The following is a 25643-nucleotide window of genomic DNA, read 5'->3' as shown; positions in this document are numbered from 1 at the left end:
GTGAGAGGGGAAGGAAGGGCAGGGAAGGAGGGAGGGAGGGGCACGGGAAGGAAATACAGCACAGGAAGGAAGAATGGGCTGCAATAAGTTGAGGCCCCATGGGCACCACGCACAAACTCTCAAACAACCTGTGAGTCCCCTGGGGGCATATAAGTCATAGTTTATATTTATTCCTGGAGTAGAATATAAAGTCTTGTGGGAAGTTACAATCATAAAACACTGTGTGCGCCAGTCTCTAATTTACTGAAGAATGATGTTCCGTAAATTTTAGATGTGATAAGAAATAATGTCAAGCCTAGAGGAGGTACGACACAAGTGTTGAAACATGTCTTGTGATTGAAAAACATTTTGTTTCACAGAAGACAGAATTGTAAGATTCAATTAAGCTGTTGATATATTTGAAACAAAAATGTTTTATTTTATACAAACAACCAAATTTGTCTGATTAGTCATCCTCAAGAGAACATTTATGTAGGTTCATGCGTATATAGCATTAAGATATCCCACATTAAGTCATAAAAGAAACAGGACATCAAAATATTCGAAGAACTTCGAAGTTTCAAAAACCACACTAAAATGCATAATTTGGCTTAAAGTGCACATTTTTACTTCCAGGTTCACACTGAAGTATGCCCCTACTTGCTATTACAAGTTTCAGTGTAGTTTTTGGGATGCCAATTTTCTTGGAGTGACATTACTGTATTATCTCTTGTTTTAAGTTCTTTATTATGGCACTATGCGTTTGTGCCAGAAGATGACAACATGCACTTGAAATTCAGTGAACAGTTGAAACTAGCCAACAGTGTAGAATGAAACCATTTCAAATAAACTGGCTGCCTCTGCGGGAAAGATTAATAAAAGCCAAATTTCTTTAAGAAACTGACAAATGTAACTTCATTATTCTACAAGACAATTAATCCTCGACTGTCAATAACATGTAAATAAAATAAAATCAGGAAACAAACTAATAACATATTTTAGTCTTGTTTAATTATGCAATTTATTTTTCATTTGATATCTCCCATCCTCAAAACTCCCTTTTGTTTTCATTTGATGTGTGAGCTGTGAATGAAAAATCGTGAAATGTAAACATGAGTCATGTGCAGACTTACTCCTGCTACTTTTTACAGAGCTAACAGCCACACTTCAAGTAGCTAGAAGCGGGATAAGAATCTGCTCATATGCAACTTCAGCTCTGCTCGTGCACGAGTCCACTGGCACCTGATCGAACAAAACTAATGTAAACAGTTGTGACACCATGCTCGTTGAAAGCTGTTTGTTGTTAGGAAGTACTGCATAGTTTTTGTTGTGAGGTCCTTGACACATTTTACTGTCTGTAGACACTTATGTGTGCACTGTCGTCGTAAATGGTGCACTTTCTTTGCAATTTACGATTAATTTTGGTGTTTTTCTCTCATTTAAGTTTTATTGTTGCAGAATTATTCTGCAGTAGTGGGCTAAAGGAAACTCCTTTGTTAGGATATCAGTTCTTATCAGTCAAAATTACAAAAAATTAACTGAAAACTAAACCAATGAAAAATCCTGGAATTCTAAAAAATTCCTTGGTTTTTCCTGGACTTCCCAGGGTGCATACAACTTGATAAAGCATTTACACAACCAATGACGAAAATATGTAAGCAACACTTGCACTCATTTAATTCTGGGGTGATTTAACTAAGGATGTTAAACACTGTAACTACAACAGAATCTCAAAGGTAGGCAAATTATCCAGCATAGTTCAAGAGAAATTACTACTATTTCTGAATGTTCTTGTTAAAATGACTCTCCATTCAGTTACTTCATGAATGTAAACATTCAATTGTAATTTGTGAAAATCAAGTAAACAACAATCGCTAACTTCATTTTCTATTATTGTATACTTGTTGCAAGCCATTTTAAGCCAGACAGTTCAGTAAAAATGTCAAGTCTGTAGAAGGTTATAAGAAGTACAAGATCTTTGTCCACCAAGACTAGGAAATGTATTATAACGTATGGAAAGTTCGACTGAGGACAATGTAGGAAGACAGGCACGAGCGTGTGTATGCCTACAAGTACAAAGCTGCAGGTCAGAAAATGTATCGTGCCTTACCTAAATTTTGTGTCCAGTAGTCTGTTCACCGATTTGTTGACTGTTTAAACAATTAATTGGACAGTGTCATATTTCAATAATTCCCATTGTGAAAATAGGATCAGATTGCGAACTATGTTCATTGCCGAATGATAATTACTGTGCACAATGTGTTCATACCTATTTGAATGCTGACTCTTAAGAGAGAGAGAGTTTCAAGAGCACAATTCTGTGACTGTAATAAATGTATGTTCACCACACATGGAACTCTCGTGAATAGTTACTTCAGCGTTAGATTGCAGCACTCGAGCAGCTTAACAGGATAGTAAGTGGCTATCTATTGAGCTATACAGTAATTATAAGAGAGATGGCCATTTATTCAACATGTAAACACAAGTAAGTGTTTGAACTGCAAATTTCTTGTGTGGACTACATTATTATTATTCTTTACTTTCTCAGACGTTAAGTCTGGTTAAAAATGAAAAGTGACGCGGACCTTGATCAGGCGTCACTGCCTTTTAACTGTATGGTATGTGTTATATTGCATTTAGGAACTTTCGGGTAATTGAACATGTATCAATAATTACTGATTTCTTTAGTTGTATATATACGTTTGGATGTAGCTCTATTGCATTGATGTACTGGTGGATATTGTGTGGTATGACTCCTGTAGTTGATAGTATAATTGGTATGATGTCAACTTTATCCTGATGCCACATGTCTTTGACTTCCTCAGCCAGTTGGATGTATTTTTCAATTTTTTCTCCTGTTTTCTTTTGTATATTTGTTGTATTGGGTATGGATATTTCGATTAGTTGTGTTAATTTCTTCTTTTTATTGGTGAGTATGATGTCAGGTTTGTTATGTGGCATTGTTTTATCTGTTATAATGGTTCTGTTCCAGTATAATTTGTATTCATCATTCTCCAGTACATTTTGTGGTGCATACTTGTATGTAGGAACGTGTTGTTTTATAAGTTTATGTTGTAAGGCAAGCTGTTGATGTATTATTTTTGCGACACTGTCATGTCTTCTGGGGTATTCTGTATTTGCTAGTATTGTACATCCGCTTGTGATGTGATCTACTGTTTCTATTTGTTGTTTACAAAGTCTGCATTTATCTGTTGTGGTATTGGGATCTTTAATAATATGCTTGCTGTAATACCTGGTGTTTATTGTTTGATCCTGTATTGCAATCATGAATCCTTCTGTCTCACTGTATATATTGCCTTTTCTTAGCCATGTGTTGGATGCGTCTTGATCGATGTGTGGCTGTGTTAGATGATACGGGTGCTTGCCATGTAGTGTTTTCTTTTTCCAATTTACTTTCTTCGTATCTGTTGATGTTATGTGATCTAAAGGGTTGTAGAGGTGGTTATGAAATTGCAGTGGTGTAGCCGATTTATTTATATGAGTAATTGCTTTGTGTATTTTGCTAGTTTCTGCGCGTTCTAGAAAGAATTTTCTTAAATTGTCTACCTGTCCATAATGTAGGTTTTTTATGTCGATGAATCCCCTTCCTCCTTCCTTTCTGCTTAATGTGAATCTTTCTGTTGCTGAATGTATGTGATGTATTCTATATTTGTGGCATTGTGAACGTGTAAGTGTATTTAGTGCTTCTAGGTCTGTGTTACTCCATTTCACTACTCCAAATGAGTAGGTCAATATTGGTATAGCGTAAGTATTTATAGCTTTTGTCTTGTTTCTTGCTGTCAAATCTGTTTTCAGTATTTTTGTTAGTCTTTGTCTATATTTTTCTTTTAGTTCTTCCCTAATATTTGTATTATCTATTGCTATTTTTTGTCTGTATCCTAGGTATTTATAGGCATCTGTCTTTTCCATCGCTTCTATGCAGTCGCTGTGGTTATCAAGTATGTAATCTTCTTGTTTAGTGTGTTTTCCCTTGACTATGCTATTTTCTTACATTTGTCTGTTCCAAAAGCCATATTTATATCATTGCTGAATACTTCTGTTATCTTTAATAATTGGTTGAGTTGTTGATTGGTTGTTGCCAGTAGTTTTTAGATCATCCATGTATAGCAAATGTGTGATTTTGTGTGGGTATGTTCCAGTAATATTATATCCATAATTTGAATTATTTAGCATGTTGGATAGTGGGTTCAGAGCAAGACAGAACCAGAAAGGACTTAATGAGTCTCCTTGGTATATTCCACGCATAATCTGTATTGGCTGTGATGTGATATTATCTGAATTTGTTTGGATATTAAGTGTGGTTTTCCAGTTTTTCATTACTGTGTTTAGGAACTGTATCAATTTAGGATCTACTTTGTATATTTTCAATATTTGTAGTAACCATGAGTGGGGTACACTATCAAAAGCTTTTTGGTAATCAATGTATGCGTAGTGTAGAGACCTTTGTTTAGTTTTAGCTTGATATGTCACCTCTGCATCTATTATCAGTTGCTCTTTACATCCTCGCGCTCCTTTGCAGCAGCCTTTTTGTTCTTCATTTATAATTTTGTTCTGTGTTGTACGTGTAATTAATTTCTGTGTAATGACTGAAGTTAATGTTTTGTAGATTGTTGGTAGGCATGTTATGGGACGATATTTAGCTGGGTTTGCTGTGTCTGCTTGATCTTTAGGTTTCAGATAAGTTATTCCATGTGTAAGTGTATCAGGGAATATGTATGGGTCTGCAATGTAACTGTTAAATGATTTAGCTAGATGTGAATGTGTTGAGGTGAACTTCTTTAGCCAGAAATTTGCTATTTTATCATTTCCAAGGGCTTTCCAATTGTGCATAGAATTAATTGCTCGGGTGACTTCATGTTGCAAAATTATCACTTCAGGCATTTGTGGTATCATCTTGTATGTATCTGTTTCTGCTTGTATCCACCGTGCATGCCTGTTATGTTGTACCGGGTTTGACCATATGCTGCTCCAGAAGTGTTCCATGTCTCTTATGTTTGGTGGATTGTCTATTTTTATGTGTGTGTTATCTATTGTTTGGTAAAATTTCTTTTGGTTTGTGTTGAATGTTTGGTTTTGTTTCCTTCTATTTTCACTTTTTTTTGTATCTTCTAAGTCGTTTCGCCAAAGCTTGTAATTTTTGCTTCCTTTTCATCTCATTGCTCTATTGCTTCTTGTTGTGAGATTTTACCTAACCTTTTTCGTTTTTTGTCTGATATTTCATTTCTTATAAATTGTGTTAACTGTCCGATGTCTTTTCTCAGTTTTTCTATTCTGATCTGTAGCCTGTGTTGCCATGCTGGTTTTGTGGGTTTCTTCTGTGTGTTGGTTGGTTCTGATATCTGCCTAGTGTGTATATTTAGCGTAGTGAGTGCTCCTACATAAACCAGTAGTTTTAACTCTTCCATAGTTGTGTATTCATTTATTTTGTTGTGTATGATTGTGTTGATAGTTTTTATTGTTGTTTCGACTTGTGGGCTATTTGGTGGTCTATGCAAGAATGGTCTTATGTCTGTATTTGTGTCTTTGTATTCTATATATGTCAACTGAAATTTTTCTTCTATATCTAACATGTGTGTCACTTCGTGTTCTATTTGTGCTTGTGCTGGTGGCTGTCTTAAGATTTCATTTTCCTCCGATTGTTTAATTGATGCGTGTTGTTCTTTGTTTGTTTGCTCTGGGATGTTTGAGTCCATTACTGTATTTTCTTCTTCTTCTAATTGCACATTATTTTGTTCCAGTATTTGTTGTACTTGTTGTTTGATGTTTTCTAATTCTGACTGGGGTATCCTGTTATTTTTTATTATTACACGGATCTGATCAGCTAGTCGTCGTTCTGTTAAAAATTTTAATTCTGGGTATCTGGTAATAAATGTTGTGTATACTTGTGATCTGTATCCAGTTGTGTTGGTTCCTAGGTTTGTTGCTTGGTAATAACAGAACATGAGGTGTCGATTAACTTCATCTGACCATCTCATCCTCTGTCTTTGTTTTCCTTCTAGGGTGGTTGCAGGAAGCATATCCTGCAAAACACCTCTATTTGGATTTAAATCATTTTCCAGTTGGCTAGCAGTGTCATTACCATTGTGGGCGGGCATAGGGTTCAAGCGCCGTCCCCGACCATGACGGCGCTTGTCCGAGGCTTCTTTAGTTCTGTCCTGAACCAAGTAATCACACTAAAAGGGGGGTTAGCCCTATTAGTGGTTTGTTCTTTTCGTCGCCTTTTACGACTGGCAGAACATACCGGAGGCCTATTCTTTTCCCGGGCCTCCACGGGGTTATTATTATTATTATTATTAGTGTAATGTCTCTACCACCAACTTTTCAGACAGATTTGACAGAAATGTAGCTATCGAGGACTAATCTGTACAGCTAATGGGTAAATTACAAACAAAGCGATCCTATAAGGGTAAGGGTTCTATTTCTACCGATCGAGGTAGAGGACCCTAATGACATAATTTAAAGCATATTTTACTGTACACTGAGCTGCTATATTAGAAGTTTACAGGAAAAAATCTGCGGGTGTATGCTTATCACACCTGCAAAATGCAAATATCAAATTAAATACTTGCATTATTATTTCTTTCCTTTCTCAGACGTTATGTCTGGTTAAAAATGGAAAGTGACGCGGACCTTCATCAAGCGTGACTTCCTTTTAACTGTACGGTGTATGTTACATTGCATTTAGGAACTTTCGGGTAATTGAACATGTATCAATAATTACAGATTTCTGTAGTTGTATATATACGTTTGGATGTAGCTGTATTGCGTTGATGTACTGGTGGATATTGTGTGGTACGACTCCTGTAGTTAATAGTATAATTGGTATGATGTCAACTTTATCCTGATGCCACATGTCCTTTACTTCCTCAGCCAGTTGGATGTATTTTTCAATTTTTTCTCCTGTTTTCTTCTGTATATTTGTTGTATTGGGTATGGATATTTCGATTAGTTGTGTTAATTTCTTCTTTTTATTGGTGAGTATGGCGTCAGGTTTGTTATGTGGTGGTGTTTTATCTGTTATAATGGTTCTGTTCCAGTATAATTTGTATTCATCATTCTCCAGGACATTTTGTGGTGCATACTTGTATGTGGGAACGTGTTGTTTTATTAGTTTATGTTGTATGGCAAGTTGCTGATGTATTATTTTTGCTACACTGTCATGTCTTCTGGGGTATTCTGTATTTGCTAGTACTGTACATCCGCTTGTGATGTGATTTACTGTTTCTATTTGTTGTTTACAAAGTTTGCATTTATCTGTTGTGGTATTGGGATCTTTAATAATATGCTTGCTGTAATATCTGGTGTTTATTGTTTGAGCCTGTATTGCAATCATGAATCCTTCCGTCTCACTGTATATATTGCCTTTTCTTAGCCATGTGTTGGATGCGTCTTGATCGATGTGTGGCTGTGTTAGATGATACGGGTGCTTGCCATGTAGTGTTTTCTTTTTCCAATTTACTTTCTTCGTATCTGTTGATGTTATGTGATCTAAAGGGTTGTAGAAGTGGTTATGAAATTGCAATGGTGTAGCTGATGTATTTATATGAGTGATTGCTTTGTGTATTTTATTATTATTATTATTATTATTATTATTATTATTGTGTGTGCACACTGCTGTGTCAAACTGAAACCACGACTATTATTCACGTCACTGAAGTACTCGGATTATACAATACTGGGGTAATTAAATTATTTTGCATTTAAAAAAAAAGGGGGGGGGGAGGAAGACAGCTGGATAAAATATTTCTATTATCCTCTTCAAGTTTAGTTCACCAGAACATGGTAACCACACGTATAATGAAAATGTTAAACTACAGGAAAGTAGGATGATTCTGAAACTTTCTAGTTTTATCATCAAACTGACCCAGTGTACATTAAATATGCATATGCATATGTATATGCATATGTTATGATAAGATAACCATGCAATAAGTGTTCACAAAAGGAGTCCTGTTATCAGTAGTGAGTCAAGTAGCTTTCCAAATAGTTTGTATAATTCAAAATCTAAGTACTGCCTCTGTCCTTTACGTTTATCAAGGAACTGATCAGACAAAATTCTCCAAAACACACTCGGTAACTGTTAATTGATACAGTGGGGTACCAATAATTTAAAACCTTCGGTTATCTTCCCAACTACAACTTTTATGTCTAGTGGCTTAAGGAGACAAGCAAATCAACATTTTACAGCAAAAGAGGAGTTTCTACAATAGGGATAAAATGCATTTATAAGCAAGACAAATCCATTAAGAATCAAAGAACTTTCATCTAATGGAATGCCGAAGGATAATGTTTAATTATTTAAAAAACATGACAAAGCAATTTAATATTTCTGTTTGCATTATGATCCGATTTCTATTCGAACACTTAAACAATACTTTTACATATTAATTAATGCAACATTGAATAATGTAGACTTGGTACCTTCAGCCACTTGTCAACACACTTTGCGTGGAACTCATGTGAACAAGGAAGAACTCTAAGCATCTGCCTGGCTTCAAAATCACACATACATACAACACATGACGTCTGGTCACCATGGTGTGTGTCTGCGTTGAACCTGAGACAGGAAGAAAACTACTACTACCATATGCACCAATTTAAATAGTAAAAGACAATGAAGATATTATGTTGTCTCAACGATACTTAATTTCATTTATAGGATGCTACAATGATTAATAATGTGTACTCAAATTTTCCAACACATTTGCTCACAAAAAGAAGTAAATATGAAATAACATAAGAACATCTTTTTGCATGCATATCACACACAAGTTTAAGAAAAAATGATTTCCCATGTTTTTGTTAATTATTGACAGACTGATTGGCAAAAGAGACACACAGAAATCTCACTTGGGTTTTACGTTTCACATACACTGCTTTGAATTCAGTATGCTGAAAGGCAAATAAAATTTAATTTTCTTATACTTTTGAGAAATATGAAATCAATATACACATGCCTTCCGTAAGGGCTGCTTTATCAAAAGTCCAGCTCATCAGATTTTCACTGTCATCAGTAGGTTAAGTGCAATTACATGTTAAAAGTGTACAATAATCATGCTTTGTTCTTATAACTGCAAGATAAATTTTACTAGAAGTTACACATTTACATGAGGTTTTAATTTTATTTATTCACTTTCCTTCAACATTTACCAACTCTGAAGTAAAACAGTAACTAACAGATATTTTTAACGTTGTTCTTCCAACAATATTTTTTCACAAATACTATTACCCGCTGTCTTTCTTGAGGAAATAGTTTTTAAGATTCATCACCTGGCATAGTTCAATCAATATTAGCTAAATGATCCCATTAGTTAGTGGTGAAGTACTTCCTGTTTCTGGCTACTGTATAGCACTCAACATAATTTTGGAAGGATTTCATCAGTTTCTCGAGGTGATAAAAATCTGTCAATGTGTTTTTTTAGTTTGCAATAAGGGAACAATGGTGATGCTGAGGGGATTAGATTAGGAAATATGACACTTAAAGTAGTAAAGGAGTTTTGCTATTTAGGGATTAAAATAATTGATGATGGTCGAAGTAGAGAGGATATAAAATGTAGACTGGCAATGGCAAGGAAATCGTTTCTGAAGAAGAGAAATTTGTTAACATCTAGTATAGATTTAAGTGTCAGGAAGTCGTTTCTGAAAGTATTTGTATGGAGTGTAGCCATGTATGGAAGTGAAACATGGACGACAAATAGTTTAGACAGGAAGAGAATAGAAGCTTTCGAAATGTGGTGCTACAGAAGAATGCTGAAGATAAGGTGGGTAGATCACGTAACTAATGAGGAGGTATTGAATAGGATTGGGGAGAAGAGAAGTTTGTGGCACAACTTGACTAGAAGAAGGGATCGGTTGGTAGGACATGTTTTGAGGCATCAAGGGATCACAAATTTAGCATTGGAGGGCAGCGTGGAGGGTAAAAATCGTAGAGGGAGACCAAGAGATGAATACACTACGCAGATTCAGAAGGATGTAGGTTGCAGTAGGTACTGGGAGATGAAGAAGCTTGCACAGGATAGAGTAGCATGGAGAGCTGCATCAAACCAGTCTCAGGACTGAAGACCACAACAACAACAAGGGAACAAAAAGAAGTCTTTAGGGGATGAAATCAGGTCAATACAGGCAGTGAGAAATTGATTCCTCTATCAAATAATCAACTATTTTATGCCATGATGCAGAATGACACCAGGCTTTTGGTTGTTTTAATCTAATTTCATCAATGATTTGTGGTAATCAGAATGTTATGAATCGTTTAGCATTCACTGTTCAATGCCATAAATCAACTATTGCAACACATACATTGTAATCAAAGAAATAGCTACAATTTTCCTGTTAAGTGCTTTGTGAATGAACCACTTTCATTTGTTTAGCTTCACTTTTTAAAACTCCAACAATAGACTGCTAATTAAGTTTCCAGCTTGCACAAATATATGCAAATTTTGTCTTCTGCTACAATGTTGTATACATATTTTGCACATCCTCACTTGACTTTTTGAGCATTTCCTAACCCCCAATTGACAAGAGGCTGTTTCTGAGCTTTGGCCAAATAGTGTAGAATCCATTGGGAAAAGATCTCTTTCACAGCTACATGTTCTTGCAAAGTCTAAAGTATTGCAGTCTTTAATACACCACTACCTCACAGGAAGTAAAACTGAAGTACAGTCATACGCCATGACTGGCTGGAAGACCCCAAAGGATAGGTTCAGCTGCCGGAAATGGTAAGTGTGTGTGTGTGTGTGTGTTTGTTTTACATATTTATTAAATAATGAGGAGAGAAGGGAGAGGGGGGAACCTGGTGCTGGCATAGCCTGCTTCTCCTGAAGAGCACTAAGGTGACTGCTGAGCTTAACGTGCCCATCAGATGGATGGACCAACATTAATGTTGCACACCCTCACTTCATGAGACACTGCAAAGTGGTCTGGAATTTAATAAATGACATTTGCTTGAACACTGCTTTACGCCACCACCCCTCCCGTAAAGGCAGAGTGAAACAAGAGCATGCGGGTTACTTGGATGGTCACCCAGCCAAATACTAGTCACCTACAATGGTGCTTAAGTTTAGTGATCTGATGGGAATTGCTATACCCACTATTGCTGTTGACAAAGTCATATGCTGATCCTCATACACATAGCAACAACATTGCTTGGAACAACTAATTTTGGTTGACCATTACAAAATTTGTTGCTGACTGAATCGTGACTGTAATAAAATTTGTAAACCAGTTGTATACAGTTCTTTCTGAAGGCAACAGATCACCAAAAGATGAATAAAGTGATCCGAGGCATTGTCACTGAGCTAGACCTTTACAAGTATCATCCAAACACCTTCATGTGAAATTTTTCACATTGTTCCTTTAAGTGCGCACTGACAAGAAATTACTCTGCCAATTTCCGAGGTGCCACTTTTCTAACATTAACAACTTTCAAAACAATCGTAATGCCATATCCTCAATGACCCCCATCTAGTGGTTGTTTTTGGAAATAAAAAAAAAGGCACACATTGAAATGGTTGTACTTAGAACTGTCAGAAAGAAAGGAAAAGGTGGAGGGAATCATTATCAATGCGTAGCACGTTTGTCGAGTATTTGCACCAGATTCTGTTAGTGTATTACTAATTTTTGAATCTTCCCACTAATGTTTCATTAGGTTTGTTAGTCCTGTAGCAGCAGATGTCCGATACTGGGGTGAGTACATAAAAGAAGAAGAAAAAAAAAAGTGTCACTGAATTCCTCACCACTGAACTGTGACAATTCAAATCTAATGAAACAGCTAAAGGTGGCAATGGAGATGGCACGGTAGACGTCAGTAATGCTGAGGCAGTTTGTATTGCATTAAAAGTGGTGTTAAAAAGGATGAAATGCCTTAGAGAAGTTGTTATGCAATCTCTGTTATTGCAAAAGTAGTGCGATATGGGATTTGTTAAGATGTGCTGGCCTGAAGGTGACAATTTATCTGAACACCATTATCACTGGAGACAAGATGTCTCAACACTATGAGTTGGTATCCGAAAGACAGTCCACAGAGTGGAGACATGCCAGTTTTCCAACAAGGGCAAAATTCAACACACAGGTCTGTACACAGTTTTCTGGGATAGGCGAGGTGTGGTTCTTTTGAATATCTTGGAGATTAAGGTAACTGTCAATTCAGAACTCTATATGGTGACAATGAATAGGCCAAAAGTGCTTATTTCCAGACTTAGGCCAGAGAAGAAGACAAAGTTCCGCTCACAACACAATAACGCTAGGCCCGACAACAGGTTTGCAATCTCAGAACTCATTTCAAAATTTGGATGGAATGTTTAACCACATCACCTGTACAAGCTTGATTTAGCACCTTCAGACTTCCATCTCTTTGGGCCTATGAAAGATGGCACATGTTTTCCCAACTGAGACACTGCTGCCAAAGCTGTAAGACAGTGGCTAGCCATTTCTATAAGAATGGCACAGAGGCTCTTATTCATAGTTCGCGACAGTGCGTAATGAATGGCGGTGACTACTAGGACTGTTGATATTGTCACATAGAAGAAGGTGTAAGTAGATGAATGACGAACACTAACTTCACTTACTGAAGGTTTATTAAGCACTTGCATATACAAGAGTGCGGAGCGAACTGCCTCCGTCCAGAACACATACAGTATATATACAGCGACAGAACATTCCGGTACAATGATTCTTCATATTTGTGGATACTTCTAGAATGTACTCGAACCGAATATAGAAATTATAATTGTACAGTCCAGGTGAGATTTGAACTCACAATACTCCATGCAAGTTTAGTATCATCACTAGAGGCACCAGTTTTTGGCAAAGCGCGAAATCGCGAAATTTTCATGAAATTTTACACATCTTGCTGAAAACGCGAAACTATTTACTTTTAAGCCAAATCACGAAATAATTGACGCAACTTTGCAAAATCTCGTCATTCAAACTTAACAGCGGAAATTCGATTGGAGTCATGGTAATACAATCTGGATATCGATTGTACACCGTTTCGATATATACAATATATCGAGTATTCCAAAGACATTCTACAATGTTCTGGCGGTGTATTCAGTATTGCGTGTTGGAAATCGTTGTGGATCGCTGGTGCATTGAGTGTGGTATTTTGTGTTTTGTTTTCGTGCTACAGATAATTAATATGGTAGTGACAGTTTTCGACCGAGAAAAGGAATTTTCGTCAGAAGGATTTTATGTTTTCGACAAAAGTAGGAAGATACTTATGTGCAAATACTGCAATGTGCGTATTGAGTGGCAGAGGAAGGACACGTGCCTGAAACACATTAATAACAGTTCTTCCCATAAGAAGAACAAGGAGAAGGCACTAACAACTACTGGTATAAAAAGACAAGCTACGCTCACGGAAGTCACTGCAGTGGCAAAACGAGCGAAAAATGATGAAGAATTCATTTTATAGACTACTTGAGCTTTCATTGAGGCTAACATTCTGATGGAAAAAGTTGATCATCCGACACTGAGAGAATGGATGAACAAATACATACCAGGTTTGTGTAATAATTAATTTACCGTCTGCTAATCGCAGCAAAGATTAGGTAATCTCGATAGCCAGTAATTTTTGTTGGTCAGAACAGGCCTATATTAAAAATAATTTTTCCTTGAGCACTCTCTTAAAAAGAGTCTTATAATTGGGTAATTTGGTAATGTAATTCGACACATAGCAATCTAATAGCAGTTATATTGACATTTTTAAGGTGCTGGAGACTTACCCTCAGCTGGAAGACTACAGGAAGGTTACATACCTCGAATCATCAAAGAAGAAGAGGAAATATTAAAAGGAGCCGTGAAAGACGAAAGAGTTTCAATTCTCTGTGATGAAACGACAGACAGAAAAGGACAGTGTGTGTTCGTGGTTCTGATAAAAGTACTTAGTTGTGGCAATGGTGTAGTTCAGAAATTATTTGTCAGGGAGTGAAAGTTATTGAAAATCCAAATGCTACAGAATGTGCACAAGCAATTATGAGTTTAATACAGAAACTTTAAATTCAGTACAGAAATGTAGTTTCTATAACTTCAGATTCAGCCAGTTATATGGGCAAGTGTATAAAAGCAGTTAGGGTTTTAGTTTCGGAAGGGTTAGTACACACACAATGCTGGGCTCATAAATTACATTTGGTTGGCAATGTGTGGGCTGTGGAACTTTGTGATTTAAACCATTGTGTTTTGCAGACAAAACACATCTTCCTTAATACCCGAAAGAGAAAGCATGCATACATTCAGTTCTTAACTCAGAAATATGTAGGTGTACACACAAAAGCTAAACTTTTCCCTATTCCTGTCATCACCAGGTGGAACTCGTGGTTTGAAAGTGTCGAGTACCTTGGAGAATATCTCTGTGATATAGTAGAAGTTGTTGAAACTGTTGAAGATGAGAGTGTAGCTGTCAATTATTTTAAAGCTTTGACTTCTGCTGAAGCAAAAAAATCAATGCCTAGCTATTTTTCTTGTTGAGCACTGCTCAAAATGTTGCAATTTGCTGCCGACATTAGAGGGCTCCAAGATGTCGTTAATTCATCTTCAGCAGTCTAAGCTTGATGACCTTTGCAAAGAGCTTTAAGTTACTAGAGGATGCTTCCCCCCCCCCCCCCCCCCCCCCCCAAGTTTCTCTGTCACAAGATTCGATTGAGACACTTTCCCTCGATCCATAATTAACGACCTTGCGGCGCCGTGTTTTAATACAATGTCTTCCACAATGAATTTGGCTACCTCAGATGCTTCGGCTGTTTTCACGGCTTTTGTAATGGCATAGCGTACAAGATAATCAGTGCCAACAATAACATCCGAGAAGGTCAATCCCAACACGCTGGAAAGACGTTTCGACTGGTGGAATTGGCACAAGTGGGCCACATGGTTTCTGAGGAACTGCCTTTCTCCTCTGGCACTCTCGACAGTGCGACACATAGTGACTGACACTCTTAAATAAACCTGGCCAGAAAAATCTCTTGCGAATTCTATCGTATGTCTTAATAAATCCTAAATATCTGGCCTCAGGTGTGTCATGGAATTTCTGTAGAACATCTAAGCTCATGTGTTTAGGAATCACTGGTAGCCACCTCTTTCCAAACGGATCAAAGTTTTTCTTGCAAAGTAATCCATCAACTACCTTAAACTGTCCTTTCACATCCTCTGACCAGTTTAAGGCAAGCATAATTTGAGATATCTTGGCGTCCTCCTCCTGCTCAGCAGAGAGATCCTGCAGTGCAGCGAGACATTCACTATCTTCATCGAAGTCTTTATGGTCTTGCACAGGGTTTCTTGAGAGACAGTAGGCATCTTGGTGTCTGCTTCCACTTTTTTTCACTATGGTAATGTCATACTCTTTAAGACGTAGTGCCCACCTGGTGGGTTGTCCCGTTGGATACTTAATACCTGTCAACCAACAAAGTGAATGATGGTCATAACTGTGAATGGTCTTCCACAGAGATACTGTCGAAATTTGCACATGGCCCAGATCACAGCAAGACATTCTCTTTCTGTAGTTGAGTACTTTCTCTCGGCTTTTGTAAGTGTCCTAGAAGCATAGGCTATAACCTTCTCTTTTCCATCCGAAATTTGTACCAGAACAGCACTAGATCCCATACCCGCTGGCATCTGTGTGTAGTTCTGTATGTGCTCTCTCTCATCATACAGACCAAGCTTTTCACAGCACATTTAAAGAATATTGTTGAGCACCACCCCAGATAAATTTAGCACCAGCTTTTAACAACTCTTGGAGTGGCCTGGCTTTGAAACAAAAGACTTTGATAAAATGACGGTAATAAGAACATAATCCGAGGAAGCTTCTCAAATATCTAATACTTTTAAGAATAGGAAATTCCGTTATAGATCTCACCTTTTCTGGGTCTGGCCACGCACCTTCATTTGACAAGGTGTCCAAGTATTTTGATTTCTTTTGCTCCAAAGAGACACTATCTTGGATTAAGTTTCAGTCTGCCTTGTTGAAGACACTTAAGAACGGCCCTCAGTCTCTCTATATTTCCATCAAATGTCTCTGAGAACACTATAATGTCATCTAAAGAACAAAGACACATCGTCCACTTCAGATGCCTTAGAAGATTATCCATCACCCGTTCAAAAGTTGCTGGTGCATTACACAAATCAAAAAGCATTACCTTAAACTCATACAGGCCCTCAGGGGCGATGAATGCAGTTTTCTCACGATCAGCCTCATACTTCGATCTGCCAATAGCCCGAGTACATGTCCATGGTTGAGAAAAACTTAGCCCCCTTTAGACAATCTACTGTATCGTCAATTTGTGGAAGAGGGTAAATGTCCTTTTTAGTTATCTTATTAAGCTTCCTGTAATCAACACAAAAGCGCCCTGAATGATGTCATTCTTCATCATTTTCTCTACCTCGTCGCGAATTATTTGACGTTTGATTGCTGACACACGGTATGCTCTCTGGTTTATTGGTTGATAGTCTCCAGTGCTAATCTGGTGCTTTTTGTATAATTAGCTCCTCACCTATGTATTGCAGCATTTGGAGCACTCTTGAAGAATGGCAAGTAGCTTCTCCTGTTGTTCCTTAGTAGATCTTGTGATAGTTGAGCTAGATCTTGTCTCATAGTGGTAGTGCCAATTTTGCCCACAGACTTGGCATCGGAGGTTTCTATGACGCTCAGCTGTTCTGCAATTAATGGTCAGTGGTTCTCGGCAACAGTTAACTATCCACAATTCACCAAATCCGTTCTTAAACAAGAGGACAGAGGCTGGAATGACCAAGTTATTCTTCTGTGGTGTGCTTCTTTTACATTCCACTAGAAGATCCATAGGTTGCTGCATCGCACAACACATGACAGTTAGCTTTCTAGTGCTGACTGCAGGAATGATCATTTCATCCAGCATACAGCCTCCACACACTCGGATGCGCATCTTCCTGTCCACAGTATCAAATCTCGTCTAGCATAATCTTTGAACTACCACAATCTAGAACTGCCTGAGAAGCTTTCAAGAAGTCCCATCCGAGAATGACGTCATGATTACACTCTTGTAAGACAACGAATTCTAAGGTCTGTGTATGGCCACTTATACCAACACAAATAGTACATCTTCCTGTGCGTTTTACATATTTCCCATTAGCCACCTTCAGTAGAGATTTTTTTCCGTCGACGAATACGATTTTCTGCAAATGGCAATGGTACTTTTTCAAAATGACTGAATATGACGCTCCAGAGTCCACAAGAGTTGGGCTGGTCGGCCATCCATGAGGATATCGACATAGTTTCCTATCATTTTTGTAGTGATCGACGGCAGAGGGTATTTTTCTTCAGTGGCCTCACCTCCAAGGAAGGTCACAGCATTTAGTTTTCCAGATTGCAGTGGCTAGGTGATCGGCTGGAGCTTCTAAACGGCGACAGAGACCTTGATCAGCGTGTTGGGGAGCATCCTCTCCAGAGGCTAGCTTGCGGATATGGTGACCTACGTCGTCCTTCACCCACATCACCTTGTTCGTCTTCGTCATCCCGGAGTTGGCGTCGGCTAAGATCAGTCTGCTGTCTTCTGGCGTCATCAAATATCCGCCACATTTCTCGACAATAGCGCACCGCATGTCCTGGCCGCCCACAGTGGAAACATACTGGTTGGTTAACCTGGGTCCTCCACACATCTGCCTCCTTGGTACCTAAACAGGTTCCTCATGCGGCATTGTGGAAATGTACCTCCGCCTGCGTCTCGACTTTTTCATCGTTTAAAGGGAAATGAAGGAGAAGAGATTGGGTTCAATGTCTGTTCCACTTCCTCCCTTATGACCTCTTGAAGCGTCTCTGTTTTTTGCTCTCCGTGCAATCCAAGTGCCTTATGAACTTCCTCTTTCACTATCCGACGAAGAACACTTCCTCCATCACAGACATCGATACGATGTTTGGAAGCCATTCAAACTTCTTGCGTGTAATTCTGTTTTGATGTATTGTCTCTACAGACTGGCACCATTTTATGAAATAGAGCTTGATACATGTCCTCAGCAACACCCTTCATGAGATGTGCAACCTCATCTTCCTCCTCCATTCCAGGAGCCACTATTTTACACAGCTCCAAGACGTCTTGAATGTAGGCCGCTGTAGTTTCACCTGGATGCTGTGCCCTGCACTTTAATTTATCTTCAGCCTTGCGCTTCTGTCGTAGTGTGTCGCTGAAATGCTTGCGCAGTTCCACCTGGAATACTTCCCAGCTTGTGAACTTCTCCTAGTTGTTTCATACCATTGCTTGGCTGTACGCTCTAAGTAGAAAATTATGTTAGCCAAACATATGGCATCATCCCACTTGATGAATTTGGCTATACGTTCATACGACATTTTTTTGTTGTTGCTATAGTTTGATATTTATTTTCTGATAATGGCTATCGAGACGAATTCCATGATGTGTAGCAGTTAGGTCTTTGAAGGTCAGAAAGGTTGCATGAATGTCCATTTACAGAAGGTGTTCAAAGTGATGACAATCAGTATCAATGTAGTGCTGCAATCTTCTTATCATGGACTGAGTGGTATTCCTTATCACATCGGCACTTATCGAAGCATATGCTCTGATAATTCTCTCTCAGATATCTTCAGGTGCAGTTGGGACATCTTTATAAACAATGTCTTTTACGAATCCCCACAAGAAAAAATCCAAGAGGCATCAAGTCTGGCGAACGAGCTGGCTACGACATCTCTTTGCACCCAATTCAACGATTTGGGGACTGTTTCTGCAACTCATTTCTAGCAATCAGTGAAAAATGTGCCAGACACCCATTGTGTTATACCATATTCTCTTCGTTGTTCCTAAAGGTATTTCTTCCAACAACAGACCTAATGTTACTCGAAGGAATGTGGTGTTCTTCCAACCATTAAGGTTTCCATTGATGAAGTTGGGGTGTATAATTCTGTCCTCCAGAATCCCACACCATACATTCACTGACATGGTTTCTGGAGTGAAACTTGTCGCAGCCAACATGGATTTTCTGTTGCCCAATAATGCAAGTTATGCAAATTAACGTTTCCATGGTTTGTGAAAGTAGCCTCGTCAGTAAATGAAATCAAATTAATAAATGTGTCATCCCTCTGAATCTGAAGTTGACCCCATCGTCAGAATTCATTGTGACGCATACAATCTGTACCAGTTAATTCTTGGTGGAGACTGATATGGTAAGGATGATATTTACGGCGATGCAGAACACGAACAATTCTACTCTGGCTTATGCCAGATTCCCTTGCGATTTCATGCGAACTAACACAAGGATCTCGAACCACAGTGGCAAGAGTACCAATTTCCATTTCCTCATTAGTAACTTTCCTTTGCCAGATACATTTCCGATACATTAAAGATGCAGTTATTTTTAATTTATTGTACACATTTAAATGTACGACGTGTAGGGTGAATATGTTGAGGACATTTTTCAGTGTACAAGTCTCTAGCTCTAACTGAATTTCATTGGCATTCTCCATAACTAAGAAGCATATCGAATCGTTCTTCAAAGGAATACATCATTCACATTCGCTTGATTTGACGACACTAGTCTTACTGTTCCTATTAGTGTTGTATTGCGAAACTGCCGAATGGTGTTTATATGTAAATGGCATGTTAGATGGATATGCCGTATTTGGCGAATATTTACTATTTGCATGGTATATGAGAGAGACTTGTCAGAGCATGTGCTTCTATAAGTGCCAAAGTGATAAGGAATACCAGTCAATCCATGATAAGAAGATTGCAGCACTGCAGTGATACCAATGGTCATCATTTTGAAAACCTTCTGTGAACGGATGTCCACGCCACCTTTTTGACTTTCAGTGATCTGCTACACATCAATGGATTCATCTCGATAGCCACTATCAGAAAGTAAATACCAAACTATAGCACCCCCCCCCCCCCCCAAAAAAAAAAAAAAAAAAAAACCACACAGCTGACCTTTATATCTCTGATGCGACCCCACCTACCAACAAAAAACCAACAGCATATTATGGCCCCTGGTGTCCCATGCAACATTTGTCCCACAAACTTTTCAGCTACTATCATACTTATTCTAGGTGGCAATAGTTAGTGACTCACCCTGTATACAGGGTGTTACAAAAAGGTACAGCCAAACTTTCAGGAAACATTCCTCACACACAAAGAAAGAAACTATGTTATGTGGACATGTGTCTAAAAACGCTTACCGTATTTACTCGAATCTAAGCCGCACTCAAATCTAAGCCGCACCTGAAAAATGAGACTCGAAATCTAAGAAAAAAAATTTTCCCGAATCTAAGCCGCACCTGAAATTTGAGACTCGAAATTCAAGGGGAGACAAAAGTTTTAGGCCACATCTCCAAATCCAAACAAAGTTGGTCCATTGTAATATGAGACACAATTTAGATCGAATGAATGACGATACAGCTACAGTAGTTTGGTTCGAGTTGTAAGCTTAGCAGTTACGCTTTGCCAGGTAGCCTTTGCTATGAGTCAGGCGCTCCGTCCTTATTTATACGGGTACGATTCCTTTTTCACGTGCTTTGTCTGGTTTGAATTGATTGCTTATTTTTCTTTGATCTGATAAGTGCCGTTTTCTTTGTTATAGGTGTTTACGTCACTCTAAGCTGAAAATGCATTACTGTACTGTTTCATGCATTGTTTGTTGCATTCTGATAGTGCGTGTTTACGGCCTGTCGCCGCTCACGGCATGGCTTCCTTTTGTGTGCGCTACTGTCGCTTATATATATATATATATATATATATATATATATATATATATATATATATATATGAGAGAGAGAGAGAGAGAGAGAGAGAGAGAGAGAGAGAGAAATAGTCTCATTAGCGAAACAATGGCAAGAGACTGGTATTTGTTGTTACTTACACTGCTGCTTTCTTTGCTAATGATTAACAAGAACCAAATAATAGACTGTGTATGATAGATGTTCTGAACGACAGTTTAGCGAAAATTTTTCTCCATTTGAAAATCTTTGCAGGCGCCTCTTTAGTACATTACATTCTGCACAGAAATTAAGAGTCATCTTAGATTTAAAAATGTAGTCAATTGCCATGCTTCAATTCTGACTGTATCACTATTAGGCATAAGAATAATACGAATATAAAGATGGCATGATATGTATATTCTACCGCGTTTGCTGTTGTCTCACTCTAGTTTCGTAGTTTATTAGGCAGACAGGATTTAAATGAGATAGCAGCAAACACGAAACAATACGTAGTAAAATGTTTATATTCGTATTATTCTTATGGTGAAGAGAATACTGCATGTCATTCACAATTCATAAAAGTTCCTATTAGTAACCATCTCTTCTCACAGGTAGGAAAAAATCCAGAATGTAGAATTGGCCATATTGACAAACATCCCAAACAGTCTTGCCAGTCAGATTTTCATAGTGCATTGAAATGCTGCTACATTCGAAGATCAACAATACAGAATTTGTATTTACTTCGTTGAATAATGTACCAAAATGCAGTGGTCGAAACTCTGGGCGGAGGAAAAAGGCTCGTCTTCCACTTTTTTTTTTTTTATTTATTTACTGACGCAGAGATTTTGGTGCCAGTATTTATCTTTGTGCCTACAAAGCATGCCTATGTAGCGCTACATATATTCGACGGCAGAAGTTAGTTGTGGCGGCACCCACCAACATTTTTCAGAACTTCCGCTTGCTTTGCACTCAATTCTAAGCCGCAGGCGGTTTTTTGGATTACAAAAACTGGAAAAAAAGTGCGGCTTAGATTCGAGTAAATATGGTACTTTCCATGTTAGAGCTCATTTTATTACTTCACTTCAAATCAAATTAATCATGGAATGGAAAAACAGCAACAGAACGTACCAGCGTGACTTCAAACACTTTGTTACAGGAAATGTTCAAAATGTCCTCCATTAGCGAGGATACATGCATCCACCCTCCATCGCATGGAATCCCTGATGCGCTAATGCAGCCCTGGAGAATGGCGTATTGTATCACAGCCGTCCACAATACGAGCACAAAGAGTCTCTACATTTGGTACCGGGGTTGCGTAGACAAGAGCTTTCAAATGCCCCCATAAATGAAAGTCAAGAGGGTTGAGGTCAGGAGAGCATGGAGGCCATGGAATTGGTCCACCTCTACCAATCCATTGGTCACCGAATCTGTTGTTGAGAAGCTTACGAACACTTCGACTGAAATGTGCAGGAGCTCCATCGTGCATGAACCACATCTTGTATCGCACATGTAAAGGCACATGTTCTAGCAGCACAGGTAGAGTATCCCGTATGAAATCATGATAACGTGCTCCATTGAGCGTAGGTGGAAGAACATGGGGCCCAATCAAGTCATCACCAACAATGCCTGCCCAAACATTCACAGAAAATCTGTGTTGATGACGTGATTACACAATTGCGTGCGGATTCTCGTCAGCCCACACATGTTGATTGTGAAAATTTACAATTTGATCACGTTGGAATGAAGCCTCATCCGTAAAGAGAACATTTGCACTGAAATGAGTATTGACACATTGTTGGATGAACCATTCGCAAAAGTGTACCCGTGGAGGCCAATCAGCTGCTGATAGTACCTGCACACGCTGTACATGGTACGGAAACAACTGGTTCTCCCGTAGCACTCTCCATACAGTGACGTGGTCAACGTAACCTTGTACAGCAGCAACTTCTCTGACGCTGAAATTAGGGTTATCGTCAAATGCACGAAGAATTGCCTCGCCCATTGCAGGTGTCCTCGTCGATCTAGGTCTTCCCCAGTCACGAGTCATAGCCTGGAATGTTCTGTGCTCCCTAAGACGCCTATCAATTGCTTCGAACGTCTTCTTGTCAGGACACCTTCGTTCTGGAAATCTGTCTCGATACAAACGTACCGCGCCAAGGCTATTGCCCCGTACTAATCCATACATCAAATGGGCACCTGCACTTGTGTGCGTGTGTATGTGTGCACGTGCGCTTGTGTGTTTTCAAACAGTTTTGCTGTTTTTGTTTATTTGTGTGGCCGTATGTGTATTGATTAAGTTGCATACATGCACACAAATCTCTCCCCCCCCCCCTCCCACCCCCGCCCTTCCATTATTCACTTAAGAGAGGAATAAGATTTGTGATAATCTATTTATGTTTTTTTTTTTGTATTATGTGATTAATTAGTGTAAACAGTGAGTGGTTAGCTATGTTCACTTTGTCATTTAGTGGTAGCTTCTTTTCTGCCTTTGTTTTGTATATGAAAACAAGCTACTACTGAACAACCTAGTGAATATAAGTAACCACTCACTGTTTACACTAACAAATAATCGCAAATACCTTTCCTTGCCTAAGCATGCATGCATGCACACACACAAATATTACATACACAGTCAAATAAAAACAACTGAAAACAAAAACTTGGAATGTAAGCAACAGTTACAAAAACAAATGTAACTCTACACACAGAAAATGGCAGTTAAAGTGCTATGTTTCAAAAAGAGAGTGGCCACAAGAAAAACTGTAGGCTTTCAACCAGTGAGAGAAAGCTACTTGGATTACAAATAATGAATTAGACACTGATCTGTAAGTACCTTTCTATTTCATTGTAACACCAACAATTAACTGTTTTGAACTGTAACTTATATCCAACAAAAAAAATCATGTGATATTCCAGGATACCTACTGAAGATGCCTTGTTAAAAGAAGCAACACACACGAGGGTTTAAGTAAAATAATGTGCAGCATGCACAGCGTTTTTCCCCTTGTAAATTACTGTGATTTAATTTCTTTCCTTAAATACTGTTTTCTTCTTCTTCTTCTTCTTTTACGGCCTCATTGGACCACTTCAGTCAATCATTTCTGGTCCTCTTCTTTGGTATTTTCCCCTTCCGAGTGGCCCAGTATCTCTTCATTCGTTCAGATGCTTTTTGTCGTTCCTTATCTGTAAATACCCTTTTCATTGTATGTCGTTTGTCAATTTTTGGTTTAAATCTTATTTCTGTGTCCCTCAACTTCTTTAAATTTGGCGTTTTGTTCTGCAAATCATCCAGAGTTATTTCCAGTTCTTCCATATCCTCTCTAATTATGTCCTTAAGCCATCCTCCTTGTTGTTTCAAACTCCAGAGTTTCTCAATAATTTTCCTTGATAATCTGGTTTCTGGTGTCCTCAGAATGTGACCACAAAAAGAGATCCTTTTCTTTCGTATAGTATCAGTGATGGGCTCCAGTTCTCTGTATACCACTTCATTTGGAACTATCCGCCACTGCCCAGCATTTTGATATTTCTTATTTATGCATGTTCTAGCAATTCTTCTCTCTACTTTTAAAATTTTGTCAATTCTGTTTTTCTGGGTGACTTTAAAAAGAGTTTCACTTCCATATGTAACCTCTGGTTGAACCACCGTCTTGTAATGTTTTAATTTTGTTTTAATTGATAGACATTTTTTATTGTACTGTTTTATAACAAAATATTGTATTTTGCATGTGTTGTGAACTGACAAGACAGCCAGCCCACAGTGACGGGTAACCGAAAGGCACGCGCTTAAACTCACGCAGGCTAGAGAGGTCTGAAACAGGATACGTAATGAATGCTATAAAGAAAAGTACGTAGCTTCTGGAATACTTAACTTTAATCCATCCTTGTTGTACATCGCTCTTGACAATACAAGCGAGACTCTGTAGATACATGCTAATTGCGCCTTGCTATATCGTAGCCATGGACTTAGCTGAAGGCTATTCTAACTATCTGCTCTGCAAATGAGCGAGGCTTCGACAGTGTGCATCGCTAGCTACGTCGTCCGTACAACTGGGGCAAGTGCTAGTCCGTCTCTCGAGACCTGCCGTGTGGTGGCGCTCGGTCTGCGATCACTAACAGTGGCGACACGCGGGTCCGACATGTACTAATTGGACCGCGGCCGATTTAAAGCTACCACCTAGCAAGTGTGGTGTCTGGCGGTGACACCACAACATGTACTCTCTCTTAACATTTCCTCCACTCTTCCAGCATTTAAACATGCTATAAATTCATCTGCAATGATTTTTTTTAAATTTTTGTCTACTCTCCATCTTAAATCACATATAAGTGTGTGTTTGCAGTGTCTGTGAGTTATTCCTTTCCTTTGTACATTTACCCATACTCCATGTAGACTTACGTGTTGTTACGTGCTAGTAAATATGTATGTTGTATGGTGTCTGCCATTAAGCCACTTGGCTACTTCCAATACGGAAAGATTAGGGGTGGGGATTTTCATTGGTTAAGCGTTTAGACCACATCAAAACTTTGAATCTGACAGATGTGTGTGTTGGCTAGTGCTTGTTTGCATCTCATAACTCATCACTTTATAACATTCCAGACACTGTGGGACCTTGCTTACTTGTTTAGTGAATATCAGAAATTGTTTCAGTCTTCAGTCAGTGTAACATTCAGTGAATTCTGGAAACATTCAAAATTTCATGTTTATTAATATTCCAAAATTATGTGGAACTGACCTGGTACTCATTCCATTAGAAATATATCATGTTTGCTGCACTTTTAATATATTTTGGACAAAATTCTAGATCAATTAGTTTTATTATTAATATTTTTATATAAGTATCATATTTTCTGGTAAAAGCAATATAGGGGAGGTTCATGTTTTGTTAGACCCTGGTCAGGTTACTCTCAGACAACATCACCTCCCAATATTTTAGATGTGGTACCACATAACACAGAGCTGATGACAGCGATTTGTGATAAT

The 25643-nt window shown here is 38.4% G+C and overlaps 1 protein-coding gene across 3 annotated transcripts in view; it reads right to left on the bottom strand.

The window, feature by feature from the left end:
* Positions 1-25643, bottom strand: part of LOC126195293 (RING finger protein 44-like) — a 137787-nt gene that overhangs the window by 8505 nt on the left and 103639 nt on the right. For all 3 annotated transcript variants that reach the window (XM_049933844.1, XM_049933842.1, XM_049933843.1), the window contains one exon: positions 8422-8557. In XM_049933844.1, coding sequence (XP_049789801.1) covers positions 8422-8557 — 136 coding nt within the window. The remainder of the gene's footprint in view (positions 1-8421; positions 8558-25643) is intronic.

This window comes from Schistocerca nitens, chromosome 7 (assembly GCF_023898315.1).
Source record: "Schistocerca nitens isolate TAMUIC-IGC-003100 chromosome 7, iqSchNite1.1, whole genome shotgun sequence".
Taxonomy (NCBI): Eukaryota; Metazoa; Arthropoda; class Insecta; order Orthoptera; family Acrididae; genus Schistocerca; species Schistocerca nitens.
Note: the sequence above shows the minus strand (reverse complement) of the source record. Positions and strands in the feature narration are given on the sequence as shown.